This window comes from Alexandromys fortis, unplaced genomic scaffold, assembly GCF_014885135.2.
Source record: "Alexandromys fortis isolate MF-2015 unplaced genomic scaffold, M_Fortis_MF-2015_v1.1 scaffold_4, whole genome shotgun sequence".
Taxonomy (NCBI): Eukaryota; Metazoa; Chordata; class Mammalia; order Rodentia; family Cricetidae; genus Alexandromys; species Alexandromys fortis.
The window spans coordinates 21,079,600-21,097,188 of NW_026067944.1; the positions used below are offsets into that span (position 1 = coordinate 21,079,600).

At 33.3% G+C, this 17,589-nt stretch overlaps 2 protein-coding genes across 2 annotated transcripts; one reads left to right on the top strand and one right to left on the bottom strand.

Annotated features, from left to right (window-relative positions):
- Positions 1-2,852: 2,852 nt before the first annotated feature.
- Positions 2,853-3,812, top strand: LOC126505790 (olfactory receptor Olfr180). Its single transcript, XM_050149041.1, has one exon. The coding sequence runs from the start codon at positions 2,853-2,855 to the stop codon at positions 3,810-3,812; it is 960 nt and encodes a 319-aa protein (XP_050004998.1).
- Positions 3,813-8,213: 4,401 nt separating this feature from the next.
- LOC126505749 (olfactory receptor 187-like) lies at positions 8,214-11,158 on the bottom strand. The gene is made up of 2 exons (XM_050148987.1): positions 11,152-11,158; positions 8,214-9,133 (listed from the first exon to the last, which is right to left on the bottom strand). Exons 1-2 carry the CDS (start codon positions 11,156-11,158, stop codon positions 8,214-8,216), a joined length of 927 nt encoding a protein of 308 aa, XP_050004944.1.
- Between the last annotated feature and the right edge of the window lie 6,431 nt (positions 11,159-17,589).

Sequence of the window (17,589 nt, forward strand, 5' to 3'; positions counted from 1 at the left end):
CACCTTCCTAGACCAGGATGGAGCGGGGAGGACTTTGGACTTTCCACAGGGCAGGGAACCCTGCCTGCCCCTCAGACTGGAGAGGGAGGGGGAGAGGAGAGGGAGGAAGGGGGAAAAGGGAGACGGGGAGGGAAATGGGAGGCGGGGAGGAGGCGGAAATTTTTTTTCAATAAAAAATTTAAAAAAAAATCCTACCTGTGTTAGAGAAAGGATGAGAGTGGGAGCTTCACTAAAATTTTAACACATGATAATGGCATTATAGATGTACATTTATGTTGCTTGAGCTCCTTCCTCTCCTTTAGCCAATAGCCGCTGAGATACCAGCCCACTGGGGCGTGGTCTCTCTCCCTTTAAAAAAAAATGGCCACTTACCTCCATTTGCTCTCTCGCTTCCGGCTCCGCTTCCAGCAACTAGGCTCCCTTCCTGATTGCTTAGAGGGCTGTTGTCTGGGACGATAATCTGTAACTTTTTCCCCCTTAAATAAGTAACCATTCTATTAATCATAATTCCAAACTGGTGTGGGATTGTTTGTGACTTATGCCTTCACATTTTTCTCCACCTCATGGAGTTGAATGTAGGAACAGAGCCTTGCACATACCAACTTTACATAAATTCTGTTTCTCAACCCATAAATATTGCCAAACAAAACTAAAACATAGTTGCATACAAAAACAGATCTATGGAATGTGGTCAAGTTCACTGTAGATTAGGAATGAAAAGAATTTGGTTCCAGTTGATTGTACAACAATTTGTGGTATTATTCAGAAATCCAAATTTCTTTTCAAATTCCTTTGTTCCCAAATGATTCTTACTGTTTCTCTGTCCAACGAAATTTCCATTAAGCAAGATCAATGAGGCACAAGAAATCAAATATGTGAACAATAAAAATGATGTTAAAGCCAACTTTAGTGGTGGCTATTAGATTTAACTTCAAAATCTCATCTGTTTTATCTTTAATTAAGGTGTTTGGTAATGGTGTTTGGGGGACCATCCTCTCAGATTAAGTCTCTGTAGAAATACCTAATGTCAATGCCAAGAAACTCCCTTTAGAATTGTCACTGACCTATCAATGGAAGGAGTGTCCCAGATTCTCATAAAATATTCCCCAATGCTTTTAGGCCTCTGGAACTATCAGGGGAATGTATTTGGCTATATAGCATAAAGGGTAGTGAGCTCATAGTATGTGGATGGCTTTCAAATTAGTTTTTGAAAATGGAGACACAAATCTAAAATGCTTCAGCATTTGTTTTACATTTTATCCATTTATATTTAGTTTGTCTCTCAACTGAAGATCTACTGAAAAGATGGAATGAAGCAGTTGGTGGGTTACTCTGTCCATTCTGCTCTGAAAAGCACTGTAATCCCGTCAACAAATAAACAGGTACACTACTCAGAACTTTGAAAACTAATTCCAGGAAGGGCAGTACAATTGTGTCCAATTTGGTTTCATAGTAAAGAAGGAAAAATGAGTTTTCACACAGTGTGTTTTGGTATAATATTTTTAAAATTAATTTGCATTGTCTATATTTATATACAAATATACCTATTTGATTTGCTCAGTGTATGTTGCTAAAAGTATTTTTCCAAAAAAAACAGAATTTGAAAGATATTTTGGTGTTACAAAATAAGTTATAAATGACAGTTTATTTTATCTACTTATTTATTATCCATTGATGATACAGCACCAGAAAACCTATTCATGTTATGAGAGTGAAACAGGAAGCAGTTTATTAATTTCTGTAGAGACAATTAAAATAAAAAAAAACAGTAGTTACAGGGTGGTTTTAAAGCAATACTATTCAAATAACTATTGTACTATGTTCTTTAAAAATTATCTATTTAAGTTCTACTAAAGCCAAATAATTGTAGTGATTTGTAGGAGCCAAAATGATTACAAGAGTGAAAATACACGGTGTTTCTGTATTTGAATATTTCAGTATTATGCCTGACAAACTAAAATATAATAAATTTGGGTGGTTATTGAGTTTGAAGGAAAAGAATTTAAAGTATAAATAATCACATAAATATAAAACATTTATTGCACTCAATATAAGAAAAACATTGCTTTATCCTGAAAATATTGGTGAGTACACAACAGGTTTTTTTTTTTACTTTTGCATATCAATGTGTATGCTGCCAGTAGACAGAATGTCAGTAAGACTCATAATAATAAACCTGTGTAAAACACTAGAAACTATACAGAAAATACCAGTATGGAGGAATGTTAAAGAGTAGGTGCAACTCTTTGGAAATTTATTAAACAAGAGACAGAGTGGATCTTGAATATCTTGCAATAAGTAGAGAAACAATTTAAGAGAAAAATGTAATATTCCACAATCTTAACCAAACTTAAAAGTTTAACTGAACCTTCATTTAAAATATCCCACAATAATTCTAGCTGGAAAAGATAAATAATAAAAGAAAATATTTTTCAAACATTAAATTCCATGAAGTATTTTTTAATCAATTATTCACTAAAATATTTACTTGGAAATTTATTATTAAAGATCTTATAGAGCCTATAGAATTTTCTTTGAAAAGAACACAATAGAGTTCTTTCAAACATAGAAAATCACATAGACTGAATATGAATTTTAAAAGAGACATGTAAGAATGCATGTGAGGCATCTAGGAGTTAAACAGAAATCTCCAAAATTATACTAATATGCACAATCTATGACTGATTTCTTTTCATACAACTTCACTTATCATGACATATTTCAGGAAACTGCTAAGGTAAATTGAAGATATCCTTACCTGTTCACTGTAACTAGAGAGGGAGACTAAGACATATTCTGTCTCTAATATTAATCAAATAAATTTCTTAACAATTTTTATCTCATCAGAAAAAATGAGAATGGAGAAGACCAATCACTCTTTAACAACAGAGTTCATTCTGGTGGGATTCTCAGATCACCCAGAACTGAAAACCTTCCTGTTCCTGGTGTTCTTTGTCATCTATGTGGTCACCATGGTTGGGAATCTTGGGCTGGTGGTCTTGATTTACATGGAATGCCGTCTTCACACACCCATGTACATCTTTCTGGGAAACCTGGCTCTTATGGATTCTTGCTGCTCCTGTGCCATTACTCCAAAGATGCTAGAAAACTTCTTTTCTGTGGACAGAAGGATTTCTCTCTATGAATGCATGGCGCAGTTCTATTTTCTCTGTGTTGCTGAAACTGCAGACTGCTTCCTCCTGGCAGCAATGGCCTATGACCGCTATGTGGCCATATGCAACCCTCTGCAGTACCACACCATGATGTCCAAGAAGCTCTCCATTCAGATGAGTGTAGGCACCTTCATTGCCAGTAATCTGCACTCTATGATTCATGTAGGCTGTCTTTTAAGGTTAACTTTTTGTAAATCAAATCGGATTGATCACTTCTTCTGTGATATTCTTCCACTCTATAGGCTCTCTTGCACAGACCCTTTTATTAATGAACTAATGATATATATATTTTCAATGCCAATTCAAGTCTTTACCATTGCCACTGTTTTGGTCTCTTATTTCTACATTCTTTTCACTATTTGCAAGATGAAATCTAAGGATGGGAGAGGAAAAGCATTTTCCACTTGTGCATCCCACTTTCTTTCTGTCTCAATATTCTACATCTGTCTTCTCATGTATATTCGACCATTTGAAGAAGGGAATAAAGATATACCAGTGGCTGTATTTTATACAATAATAATTCCTTTGTTAAACCCTTTTATTTACAGCCTGAGAAATAAGGAGGTAATAAATGCTGTTAAGAAAGTTATAAAAACTTATAATACTTTTAAGAAATCTTCCAGGTCTACAGATCACTAGCTGTAACTCATTAAAATAATTTTATACATATGAAATTTAAAAATAAAAATGTTGCATATATAAAGTATTATTCTTTAAATCATTAGACTGTATTTATTATACAATATATTAATGCAATATCAAAATAGTTAATTATTCATCTCAATTATATACTCTGAATAAGTCAATGTAAATTTAATAACTGTCATATTTACTCTCATTACACTAAGGAGATTGACTTATAGTATTGCTTTAGTAAGTTTATACCACATCATAATTTGATATAAATATTTGTTTTCAGATGGCTAGTGTATAAAATGATGGCAACAGAATGACAACAGGCAACTTTAGCAAAAAGTGGGTTGATTCCATTTCTTTGACACACCAGAAAACACAACAAAATGGAAAAGGGATGAAATCATAATCTCTAAAAACCCACTTAAATCAAAATTCGTAATCTGAAGTTCTATAGCATCCATAAGGAGCACAACTAACTGTGGGGTTGTTTACAATGGGGACATGGAAGTACCAATACATGAGCTACGGAGGGACAATGGTCATTCAAAGCACCACTGTCTATTATCTGGCTCCCATAGACTAATGGCCATGACATGATACAAGATGCATTTATTCCAGCTTTTAAGTTCTTGTAGTATTTAATGGTTTCAACACTGTCAAAAATGTACAGTCTAAAGTCTTTATTGAGACCGAAAGCCATTTCTTAACTATGACCCCTGTAAAATAAAAAGACAAATTGTATACTTCTAATATACATTGTCACAGAATATAAATTCCCATTCCAAAAGGAATGAGTGGGGATATACTAAGGAAATGGTGGGCCAAAGCAAGGTAGAATCGGAGGAGGAGAAGAATAAATTCTTTAGCTCAATGTCTAGTATCTAATGATTTGGTTTAAAAAGAGTTAGATGGCTCTGACCAACTAGTTTTACAACCACCAAAAAAGCCAATTTCTCTTGAACCAGTTACACTCCCTTTACACAGTTATCTTTGATAGATTTGTCGTAGCTCAGGGTTCTCCAACATCACGAGTCTTAAGTACAACTCAGTCTTCACTTCCACAGCATCATACAAAAACCACTCTGTGACTCCTGGCCTCTCAGAAACGTTTTGGAACAACTCCAGTTCTGTCATATTATCTTTCCTAAAAATATCTCTAATACCTTGGAAGTAGAATGCATGCTTTCCCTTGCAATTTCTGTGCTTCCAAAACCAGAACTATATAGATGACTGTGCCAAATTTGTCTGCCTGCTTGGGATGGAGCCTTGCTCCTTGAATCATATTTTTAAAGTTCTTTCTTTCTAGGAGAAGGAAATCGTCAGGTACTGTTTCAAAATTTGGAAGATTAGGTGGGTAGGATCATGTACTTTCTTACTGTTTCAATGCACAGCAGGAGACCTCTCATTAATGATAACAATCTTTTAAAAACTACAACAGAAGTGCTCTAATATGTTTGATTATCTGGGCCATACACTCATGGTTAAGATCCTGCTACTGACTAGTACAAGCCTTTAATCCCAACACTCAAGAAGCAGAGGCAGGCCAATCTCTGTGAGATCAAGGCCAGCTTGGTCTAAAGAGTGAGTTCCAGGACAGCTAGAGCTGTAACACAAAGAAACCACTTATTACTTGCAAGTCTAAAAAAGATTCTACTGCTGAAAACACAAGATATTTGAATGTGAACATGAAGAAATCAAACTGTTTCTCTTCTGCAAGTTTTCTCTCTGCTAGATTGCTTTCACAGTGCTGAGAAGTGTGACAGATGATACTGTCGTAAAAATGTAATCATGAGTCTTGATAAATTAACCTTTGGGGTTACAATTATAACAAGTGAGTAAAATGTACACACTTGTGCAATGGTGGTGTGAATTACATTTTTATTGTACGTAAGTCATAGTCCATATTTTGAGACTCATTATTATTATATATTAAGTCCCTATGGATAAACATATGGTAGACCCTATGGGGATAATCTACCACTTTTACAGTCCTAAGAATGCATAGTATTAAACTGGATCCTGTTGATTTATCATTATACCTGTAGATTAGTGAGCTTCCCAACCCTCAGCACAGAAACTTATTTTTGTAGTAGCAGGTAACTGAAACAGATCTACAACTGGATAAGGTAAAAAGAATGAGGCACTATAGATTTTCCATCCTAAATGGGGCACCTACATCATACCCTGTCTTCCCAGTTCTCAAGGATCATTGCAGGAGATGGGGTGGAAAAATTAAAGAGCTAGAGGTGGTGGATGACATCTAGGTAAGAGTACCATCTGAACACAAGGAAGTTGAAGATATGTACTCATAGCAGTTTGAAACACCCTTTCCTGGGGTTCTGAAGGTTCTATTGTGGATTACAAGACCTGTTTGTTGTTGGATGTTTTACTACTTTTTATTCTTTCCCTCCTTGGGGGCCTTGTCACCCAGGTCACAAATAAATCACAAGAGTCTTTTTTTTTTTTTTATAAATGCCTGGCCATAGCTTTACTTGTAGCTATTCAGCATTTATAAGCATAAGGTATGCCATCTACCTTTGCCTCTGGTGATTTCTAAACACAAGGAAATCACACATATGAATTCATAGAAGTTTGGATGTTACTTTACTGGGCCTATGAGGTTCTCTTTTTTATCTTTGAGGATTACAGGACCTGCTCTAATCTGTCAGCCTGATTTCTAAATTTAAGACAATAATTATATTTGTTAAAATATGGTTTTTATTATATAATATTCACGACTGAATATATTTTGAAAGAATCTACATACAACAATTCATATCTAATTTTGAGAGAAACATCATTTTATCAGTTTAAACTGCTTTTGAATGCCATGCAGACTAAAGATAAGTTGGCTGGAAACAACTACTCCAAGTCCATAGTCTTTCTGAATTCTTTATATGATTAACAGGAGCAATCCCTCCTTACTTTATTCTGTATATTTTTTTGCTTAAAGATTCATTTTAATTGCACAAATTTTCTTTAAGGTTTCTTGTGTACAGACCACCATGCTTGTATTTCAAAAGACAAAGTGGAATAAAACTTTAAACTGTGATGTGAACAAATTTGTAGCCGAAATGAAATATTGTGATTCAAGAATAATAAATATGCCTATAGAGAATGTAGCTTGCTATTATTCTCTGAGATTATACTAGCTGCTACAAAAATTCATCAAATTGGTTATTTCTTTTACAATTCTCCACTTTCAGTTGTAAATTTGTCTCTACCTTCCACAAGTGTTAAAACAAAAAGCCCAGGTAAAGCAACTAATAACGAGAAAGGCTTAGTGTAGCTCACAATTTAGAGGTATTATTGCTTTACCAGTTGACCCTTTCATTTGAGGCTTGGTGTCAAGGTAAATTACACTGTAGAATAAAACTTCTCATTTCAAGTCTAAAGAACTAAAAGAGGAAAGATGATTGGAACAGATTTTGACAATATTTTTCAAAGAATGCCTCTATTGACAAAATCTCCCACATAACCCATATGTTAAAGTTTTCCCAACGTGCCAATACCCCCAAATGGCAGATTCAACTTTTATTATTTATGAAAGAACCTGAATAATGCCAGAATGAAAAATATGGGATGTGGGAAAATGAATATGTTTAAATATGTTCACAGATATAATCATATACACAAATGAGATCACATCACTATTAGTTCACACAAATACACAGAAATACATATGCATATCTTCACATTTCTTTGTATATATACATTACGACAGTTAATGTATTTACAATGACATAATGAATGACATACAAACCCGTTAATATATTTTAACTTGCTTTCTGATGTATTAGTTCTATTGTACTGAAGTGAAGATATTACAAGTATTTTTATAATTTAACATTCATTTTAAATATTTTAAGGAAATGGGTGCACAGACAAGAGTCCATTTCAATGATAGTTCTGGAAAACAGGAATATAATCAGTGTGTAAGAACAGTTGTTGCAAAACAATGAATAACTGTATTTCCTATGCCAGCAACATAGTATAGAAATGACAGTAGGAAAGGATTTTAAATTCCACTGTTGAATTGATCATGGCCCCAAACAAGCTTGTGATATTAGTGATGCGCGGGTGTATAAACGGATTGTTGAGAGTAACAGGTAAAAATTCTAGCTCCGTGTTCAGTGAAAGAAATTCTTTCAAGAAGATAACTTGAAAAGTGAATAAGCAGGACACTTGACATCCTCTGCCAATGTACAAGTTTTCACGACTAAATAGAACTAGTTATACAATCGTGTGCATGCATGGCAAACATACCCTACAAAAAAACAGCAACAGCAAAATTCTAGGTTAGGTTCACCTTCAAAATATTTTGAACATGGTAAAAATACTTCCAAATTAACTCTGCACGGTATTTTTATATTTAAATAAGAATACAATAGATAATATTGAGATCTAAGCATTTCTTTTTAAGAATTTTGCCAATGAATTTTTTACTTGCTTATTTCTCAAACTGTAGATAATTGGATTCAGTACAGGAATTAAGACAGTGTAAAATACAGAATCTATCATGTCATCGTTATCTGCTTGTGGAGATGCAGGACGTACATACATGAAAAGAAGAGGGCCATAGTATAAAGACACAGACAAGAGATGGGCTCCACATGTGGAGAAGGCTTTCTTTATGCCTTTGGTAGATTTCTGATTTAAGATTGAAAACAGAATGATAGTGTAAGAGATAAGGATAGTTGAAATAGTGAATACTTGAATTGAGCCAGAGAAAATAAAAAGCATTAGGTAATTGAGAGAAGGGTCAGTACAGGAAATCTTTAACAGTGGCATAACATCACAATAAAAATGATGTATTATGTTGGAATTACAGAATGTTAGTCTTAGTAAAAAGCCTTCATGAATTAAAGCATGAATAAATCCACCTATAAAGGATAATATTAACAGATATATACAGAGTTTATTTGTCATGACCACTGTGTAGAGTAATGGCTTGCATATGGCTATGTAGCGATCATAGGCCATTGCTGCCAAGAGAAAACATTCTGTGGTTGCACTGATTGCAAATGAAAAAAACTGTATCATGCATTCTGAAAGAGAAATCAGTTTACTCTTGGCAAAAAAGTCTATTAGCATCTTTGGTGTCACAGTAGATGATAACCAAGTATCCACAAATGCTAAACTCCCTAGAAATAAATACATGGGGATGTGAAGGCCAGGGTCATTCCAGATGAGAGTGATGAGACCAAGGTTCCCCACAATGGTGATGAGATAGATCACCAGGAAGAGCAGGAAGAGGGGGATTTCCCACTGTGGCAGATGAGTGAGTCCTGTGAGAACAAACTGTGTCAGCACTGTTGCATTCCCTGTTCCCATGTCCTGAGAATGAGAAATGAATGATAGCTATCACAATCACACAGAATTCATAAAAATTGGTGAAGTCAAATTTTGGGCAGTAGAATTTAAAATACAATCATATACATCAGAATGGCCATAATATTTCAATTAATATCACTATATAAGATAACAACTTTTCTTCAGAGTGAAGAAATTGTTTCAATTATTTTTTCTAATAAAAATGTGAGTATATTAAAATATTCAAGTAAAAAATACCTTTCGATAGTGTGAAGAGTGTGGATTTACAAATCGGCCTGGTGTGAATTATTTTTGTGTTACATATTCATAATCAAGGCAAAAGATGGTTTAAGCACCTACATTATACAGGAAATTCAACTGAAGGGTTCTTATCCATCCAAATACTCTAATTTAATATAGGGAAATCTTACAATATATAGTGACCAAGGAATTTTTTCAAAAGTTATTGTTCAGTAGTAGATAAAATCAGTTTCTAGTAGGTGTAAACAGGAATTAGTAATATAAAAAATTCTTAATGATCCAGAAGCTCCTGTGTACAACAGATTTTCTAGGAATATTTATTCAAATTGTAGACCATAAGAGTTAGTTATAAGTTGGCAAAGAAGCTTATAAACAAGAATCTAATGGCCAACTTTATAAAGGAACTACTTCTGATGATATTCAATGAAAATGAAGTTATTTAAACATGAGAATGGACATTGTCAATACTAGAAAACTAGGAAGACAGATATACATCGGAAAGGATTTTTAATATTGAGCAACTACGATACAGGGACACATTATAGGTGAACTTAGAATTTATTGGAATTAAAACATCATTTGTTGACTATATGATATGGTATTTTCAAATGGTTTTCTGAAATTAAGATACACAAGTCTTCTGGTCATTATCACTGAACATGAAAAGCACATACTTACTTGTATTGGTCTACTGTCGGCTTAACCCTAATGACCATGTATGACCACTTAGTTCTCTTGTGTAATGCCCATGTTTTTCCCACTAATTATTCTGATATTCCCAAAATTTCTGTGTTAAATCCAGTCACTTCTAGATTCCACTTTACTTCAAAGTATATCAAAGGAAAGACAAGTAAGGAAACACAAATATAGTTTCAGAAGACCAAAAAAAAATTAGCAAGAGTTATCTGAGGTTATCTGAGTGCTGAAATTGAGAAAACTTTAATGGCCTGGAGAAAATGATTTTCTTCATATTACCAAAAAGTAGCAGTAAATGATGAAAAGAAAATGGCCACATAGTAATGTTGTTTGATTTTCTGGAAATATGGGAGATAGTTGATATTCATTTTGTGTCCTAGACCACAGTAGTCTTATACATGTAGTGAGAGAGGAAGAAAGCACTAAAAATAGAAAAGTTACAGTCTTCATTGACTGGGAAACGGGTGTATAAGAAGTAATAAAAGGGAGGAAGCAAGACTGGTAGTGCTTAGGAAAGTATATGGATTTAAGAAGGAAAAGAAATAAAAAGAATAAAGAGGGATCAGCAGAGCACTTTGAAAAACCTAGAATGCCTTTTTCCCTTTAGTATTTGTTATATAAATCCTTGAATACATGGGACTGTTTGGAGAGAGGAAAGGAAGAGGTAATATTTAAATATAATTTCACCAAATAAAAATTAATTAGAAAATAAAAGCTTATTTAAATTTACACTTGAAATATGTGTAGAAGTAGAAGTTGCTCACATTTGGTCTTTGATATTTGTCTTAACTTTATGGATTATTATCTATTGTTGATTTTTAAAAATCATTTTGCTTTTGTAAAAATCAAAATGCAGTTTAAAATAGAATATGCATTTCTTAAAAGAGACATTAAATTCAATTTCATTAATTTCTGTGGTTGATGTATTTAAGCATATATGATCAGTGCCTGCATTTATTACTGTATTTCTATGATGCATATTTGATGTCAAAAATTAGAAAATATTTTAATGCAAATTGTATTAGTTTGATTTGAACACACATATTCACATATCTCTCTAACAGTCATCTACGTTCCATTCCCTTTTGTTTTATATTTGTAGAAAAAAATTGATGCAGATCAATTTTGTATACAGGTGATATATACCATGCCAATATTTAATTTTGAAGGCAAATTTAATAGGAATAATTTTCCTTCCTTAGAGCCCCAAACACACCAAGAAATACAAATTCTTAAATCACTTGAAATGTGGAGATGTAACAAATCACTAACACAATAAAGAGTAGTGGAAAATATATTTGACATAACTTAATATGTATTTATTTTTATATATTTAAGCATATACGATATTTATATCAAGGTATAATACTCAACGAAACAATTTATACAAGCAGCCTATTTTGAATACATTTATAAATAATATAAATTATGAAGATATAAAGAAACAACATAAGTATTATTTTATAAGTAAAATAATTTTAAATCTTTTGCTTCTAAGTAACTAATCTTAAAAGTCTTCTGAAGGAACATGACTAAAGAATATTCCTTTTACTGTCATCAGCAGAAGACTTGCACGTATGAGTATCATTATGGTTTCATATTGAATTTTGAGTGTATTATAATCAAGATTAAAAATATAGTCCAGCTGTTAAATGCTAGACTCAGAACTAAAATCATTTTTGTAAGGTAAAAAGACTGCATAAAGTGCGGCCCACTGTAGTTCCTGACGCCACTACGATGAGTAAAGAGGTGTTAGAGAGGTGAGAAAGACCAAAAAACAAAGAGGTTTTTTTTTCTGAATTTGGTTGGTTGGTTTGGTTTAATTTAGTTTTAAATATTTTGTGGTTCTGGTTTATTTTCTTTTAGGAGGTATGCTGCAAGGGTAAATCACAGCTATGGGGGGACTGGGGAATGACTAGAATTGGGGTGCATGATTTGACACTCCCAGAGGGTCAATAAATAAATTACATTTAAAACCATTCTTAAAGATAGCAATTCTAGATATTTTGCTCATTTATATTTAGTCATGAATTAAAATATAAAAGCAATTATTTGTTGTTGCTTTTTCTTTATACCCAGATGTATAAAATTATTATGAAATAAGATGCTTTCTAAATTTCTGTGGAAAACATGGTAGATACCACAGAACTCATTTGTATCTTACCTTTATCAAGAAAAAATTGCAAAGATCCTTAAAAAGCATCAGTCATCTAAATAATAGCATGTACAGCATTACTGGTCAGCAGGAACATGCATGATGATTACAACTTTTTTTTATAATAAGTTGTTTGGAAGTTTTATGTCTAAGCACAGCACACTTTGTTTATATGACCTTTCCTTCAATGCAAGAAACTTTATACCCTGGCCTACCTTTCCAGTGGAGGAAGGGTTGAAGAACTGGAATTCCCACAAAGACTCAGGGTTCACTGGAGGTTAAGAAGTTTCTATACTGGACAGTAGTCTAAATTGGTTCCATGGGGGCATTGCAAACTTCAAAACCATAAATATTCACTTACTGTTAGGTACACTGATTTTTACCATAGAAATTATAATATCATACTACTTCCCATCACAATTTGGCCAAACGATTTTATACTTTAAGGACCCTGAATAGTATACTTCTTCTGAACACATCAATCATGAATTATTCATGTTGATGATAAAATCTCATTTTCTTAAAATGTGAGTTGTGATTCCCATGTGACTTTGGAAAATATTCGTAGTTGACAATGGTTTTAAATATATAAAAACCTTAAAAATCATTGAGAATAAAATGTGGTGAGTCTGAGGTGGTTCTGGCAGTCCTTAATCCTCTTGCCCTTTGCCTTCCTTGCAGTTTTGGTGAACAAACAAGTGCAGTTGGCACTGCAAATGTCATTGTTTTAAGCACATAAAAACACTGTTTCAAACATCTGATTCACAATCTAGGTTCCTGTAGGTTATGAATTGCATTTTTTTTTTTACTGCACACACAGTGCTTTGCTTTGTTTTGAGTTTGGTTTCTCTTTTGCTTGTATATAAGCAAACTGGTTTAATTACATAAAACTGAAGATGACAAAATTTTTCTTATTGTTGTTTAGCAACAATATTAAATCAATCTGTATTTTGATAGTATTCTTGTAGAATGAAATTTTTTATTTTAAAAATTTTGTCGCTAACTTGACTTTCCTGAAAACTAATAAATGAACTTTTGCTTGGAATTACAATAGAATTTTCAGCACCTTCTGTAATGGCTGTAAACATCCCTTTGCCATTTTTTGGAATACATGGCTTTGCAAAGTGGCATTCTCAGCATTGAAGTTGATACAATCAAAATAGTAATCAACTCAGAAAAGTGTGGAAGATGATGTGCATTTTACAGTAGTAAATATTTAGCTATGGCTTGATAAATACATAAAACAGCAGGTAGAAACATCTCACCATTAGTGAAATTCGCTTTCCTCTTTAATAATTAATAAAATTACATCAAAGATATGTTTAAAAGCAAATCCAGCTATGATTCATTTGTAATTGGATGAGAAAACTGGAAGATAAAGGAAGAAATGAAAATATAAGAACAAGATTGCAGTACAGAGAAGAGTGTATCCAAGGTTCCCAAGCATCAAAGACTGACATCTCAATTCCCTGCAGAACTTGTTAAAATGCAGATGCTGCTTAAGTAACTATGGGTGGGCTAAGGACACTTTTGGTCTGCCCACTGGCTATCAATGAAAGAGAAAAATTACCAGAGAAACAAAACATGTAAATGTGAATTTCTTGCAGTGAAAAAACCAGAGAGGAGGAAGATGTAGTCAATGAGGCAGTATATTTGATATAACACAGAACTTGAAGGATGGGTCACAGACTGTACAGTTTCGTAGTTTAAAAGTCTACTCTGGTGGAGGAGTAACTAAATAGTAAAGAATTCTGATACTTCTATTTTTCTTTAAATATATTATACTAGTTCTTTGAGAATTTCTTGCAACAGGTTTTAATGATAGTTAGTTCTTCCCCAAAATCCTTTCAGATTCTTGCTACACTTCTTTACACTTAACTTTGTCCAATTTTGTGTCCTTTTTTGTTTGATTTGCATCCTTCAAGTCCAATAAGTGCTGACCAAATATGTATTCTTGGATATGTAATTCTGATCATCAAATGCCTGTGACGATGAAGGAAGGCTTTGCAGATAGCACAGGTAATAGAACATGGGTGCTCAGCATCTCTATGGATTTTGCTCCTCCTAGAAATGGGAAAAACTGTCCAAGTTTACATTGCTACAAGCTATGAATAAGTGATTCTCTTTCCTTGCATCCTCACCAGCATGTACTGCCATTTGTCATATCAGTCTTTGCCATTTTGACTGGTATAAGATAAAAATCTCAAAGGTAGTTTTAAATATGCATTTCTATTATTTCTCTGATGGCTAAAGATTTGAACTTTGAAGTTTTCCTTGGCTATTTGTGTTAAATTTTTTGAGAATTCTCTGCTTCATTCTGTACTCCATTTTTAAACTGAGTTACTTTTTCCTTGGTGATTCAGCTGATTCTTTAAGTTCTTTGTACATTCTAGATACAAACTCACAACCAGAGGCATAATTCAACAATATCATTTCTGTTTCTGTGGTTTGTCGCTTTTTCTGTGTGATGGTACTCATTGTCATACAGAAGATTTTTAACTTCAAGAGGCCTCATTTATTAATTGTTGGGCTTAGATCCTGTGCTATAAATGTTCTGTTCATAGGATATTTTCCTCTGCCAATAAGTTCAAGCCCATACTATTATTTTTCTTCTATTATAATCTGGGTGTCTGTTATTATATGAAGGTTCTGGATCTATTTGGAGTCCAAAGAGTTGTATCTAATTCACTTTCTACCCTAACTTGAATAGTCATCCAAAACTATCTTTTTATGTCTCTCACACTTGTACAATTACAGCACTTTTGTGAGATTCTTTTCTGAATTTGTTAACAAGGAGAACTATTAGTATTACCATCAAGTCTTCAATTCCAATGAAACCTTAGATGGAAATAACAATGCCTGAGTTAACAGGAAGTGCAAGCAAGCAACTTCCAAAAAATGTGAGTGATGGCAGAAACAGCTGTCTGCCTAATCAGTTACCCTAGATTCCTCTGTAATGTTGGGACATCCATATTTGACCTACAGGCTTAGAATGTCTGAAAGACATTTCTGTGAAGCAGTATGCTTGAAGGACTTTCCTGCCTTGTCTTTTCAAAATTCAGCAGCAACTTTCTTTTGTGACCTGCTTGTCTAATTTGAACAATAAACTGTCAGAAGTTGAGGCAAAGGAAGTTTCTTGCCTGGTAACTAACTTTCACCACAATGAAAATAATCTCCACATGGAGTTTCTTCAATGTCCGTCATCTTTTCTGAAACAGATGTGTGCTGCCAGGAGAAAATATATCATTATTATTGAAAGGACCCTTATGCTATTAAAACAGTTTCTGTAGCTCTCTGAAGTGTGTGAAGACCACCTTCCTATTTAAAATATATTTGTTTGACCTTGAAAACATACTTAGCATGACTACAAGTTTGATTGTAATATGTGACTGACTACTAACCTGAATTTCAATATTATCTTATAGATAGTTTAAAATAAAAACTTTCATGGACTCAAAATTTACATTACCTTGTTAAATGAGTTACATAGTTATAATACCTTGGATAAGATTAGAAATGTTTGTACAGTATGTTTTAACAAAAATATCCTCAAATCTGTATCAAGGTACAAAAGTCCATATCAATATTTTTTTGGTTTAAAAGTAGACTCATTAATCTACCCTTTTTTCCTGTCATCTATATCCCCATTTTTTTCCTTTCAGAATAAGACCTCTGAATCTATTCTTCTTTTTTCAGCTTTATTCTTGGCCATTAACAATAACAGCTTGTAACCAACTCTCCTTAAATGATAATACATATCCATAACCCACAGAAAGACCAAAAATGACCTGCCCCGCTGTTTGGGAATGTGGGTATCATGTTCTTAAAATTGCTTCCTTTTGTCTGGGGAATGCAGTATATTTAGGGGACCCTGAAAAATGTTGGGATAATTTTCAAGTCCTGGAAGAGCTAGCTGTATCATTTGTTGTCCAGTCTCTGTGCAATGGTAAAGTGCAAGGCATATCCCAAATGCTGGCTAGAGTAGTCTGTGAGGTTTGATAGTCTAAAGTCAGTCCTTGGGTGGTGCTTGTCAGCTTAGTAGTGTCATCATATTCCTGTTGGAGTCATCATAGTGGGACCCCATCTTCTTGTTGAAGACTTCAAAGGTCACTGTTAGGCATGGTCAAGGTTCACTGCAGAAAATTTAACATTTTAGCTATAAATTGAAGCATATCTTGAAGTAGTTAAAGGACCATAATTTGTTATGTACATCCAGAGTACAAAAACTTAATTGCTAGTTACCTAATGGAAACTAAAATTAAATTTTTTGTGCAAAAAGCTACATGAAGCTTTTTTCTAGAATTATTTTGTATTCTATATAGCCATTAATATCATGATAAAAAGTTTAATATATATGTGTACTAACTTTATAAATTAAGAGATAATATTTATACATTAAGAAATGTGTTTAAGGTCTAAATAAAATCAAAGAATTATGAGATTAATAGAAATTGAATAGTCCCAAATTTTGGTTTTTCTTCTCTCCCATATCTAATGGTTCTTCTCATATGAGACAGAGATTTTGAGTTTTGCTTCAAAAAGCATGCTTGGATTTAGAGAAGGTGAGACTCACACTCCAATTCCAAAATCAGATTTAATTTTTAATTGAACTGGGCCAAGAAAAGTCCATTTGCATTATGTGTCTGTAGAGAACAGAAGAAAAAACAGTTGGAAATACTTATAAAATTTTATCCTGTTGGAGATATGTTATACCTACATGATAGTTTACTCTTTTTCTTGGGACTTTTTTTCTGGATGATTCATTCTTTTTCTTCAGGTGTCTCATTTGTTCAGTGGTCTTCAGGTTCTTAGCTGATGTCTTCAATCTCCAGAAGAGACAAAAACAATTCCTATTCCAACTCTAACTTTGGGGAATTTTCTTTTTAGCTAGTTATATCTAATCAAATGAAAAGCACTTGTTTTGTTAATAAACTAGTTTAGACTGAATAGTCATGCTGTTTGGTGAACCTCTTCGAAGTAAGAGGTTTCTCTTGTTCAGTTCTAATCTTTATCAATTTTGATGGTATCCTAAGCTTTTCTCCTACAAGAACAAAACACCTTCCAACATAACACATGTCCTGGTTTCCATTTTGAGGTCAACATATCTTTAAAGTATGCAGGCAGTAGTTTGTTCCTTTATCCATTGTCTCTCCAAAACTGTCAATCCTTTCCCATTAGCATTTATATAATTCAAGTTAATAAAGCATTATGCAATCTATTTCTGGGGTCCTTATTACTCCTTTCTGTTTACTAGGCATTTTTTAGAATTCAGTTTGATCTTTCTATAACTGCCTGCTTTGTAGGATTGTATGGTATACCTGTAATATGCTTTATATTGTAATATGCAAAAAAGCT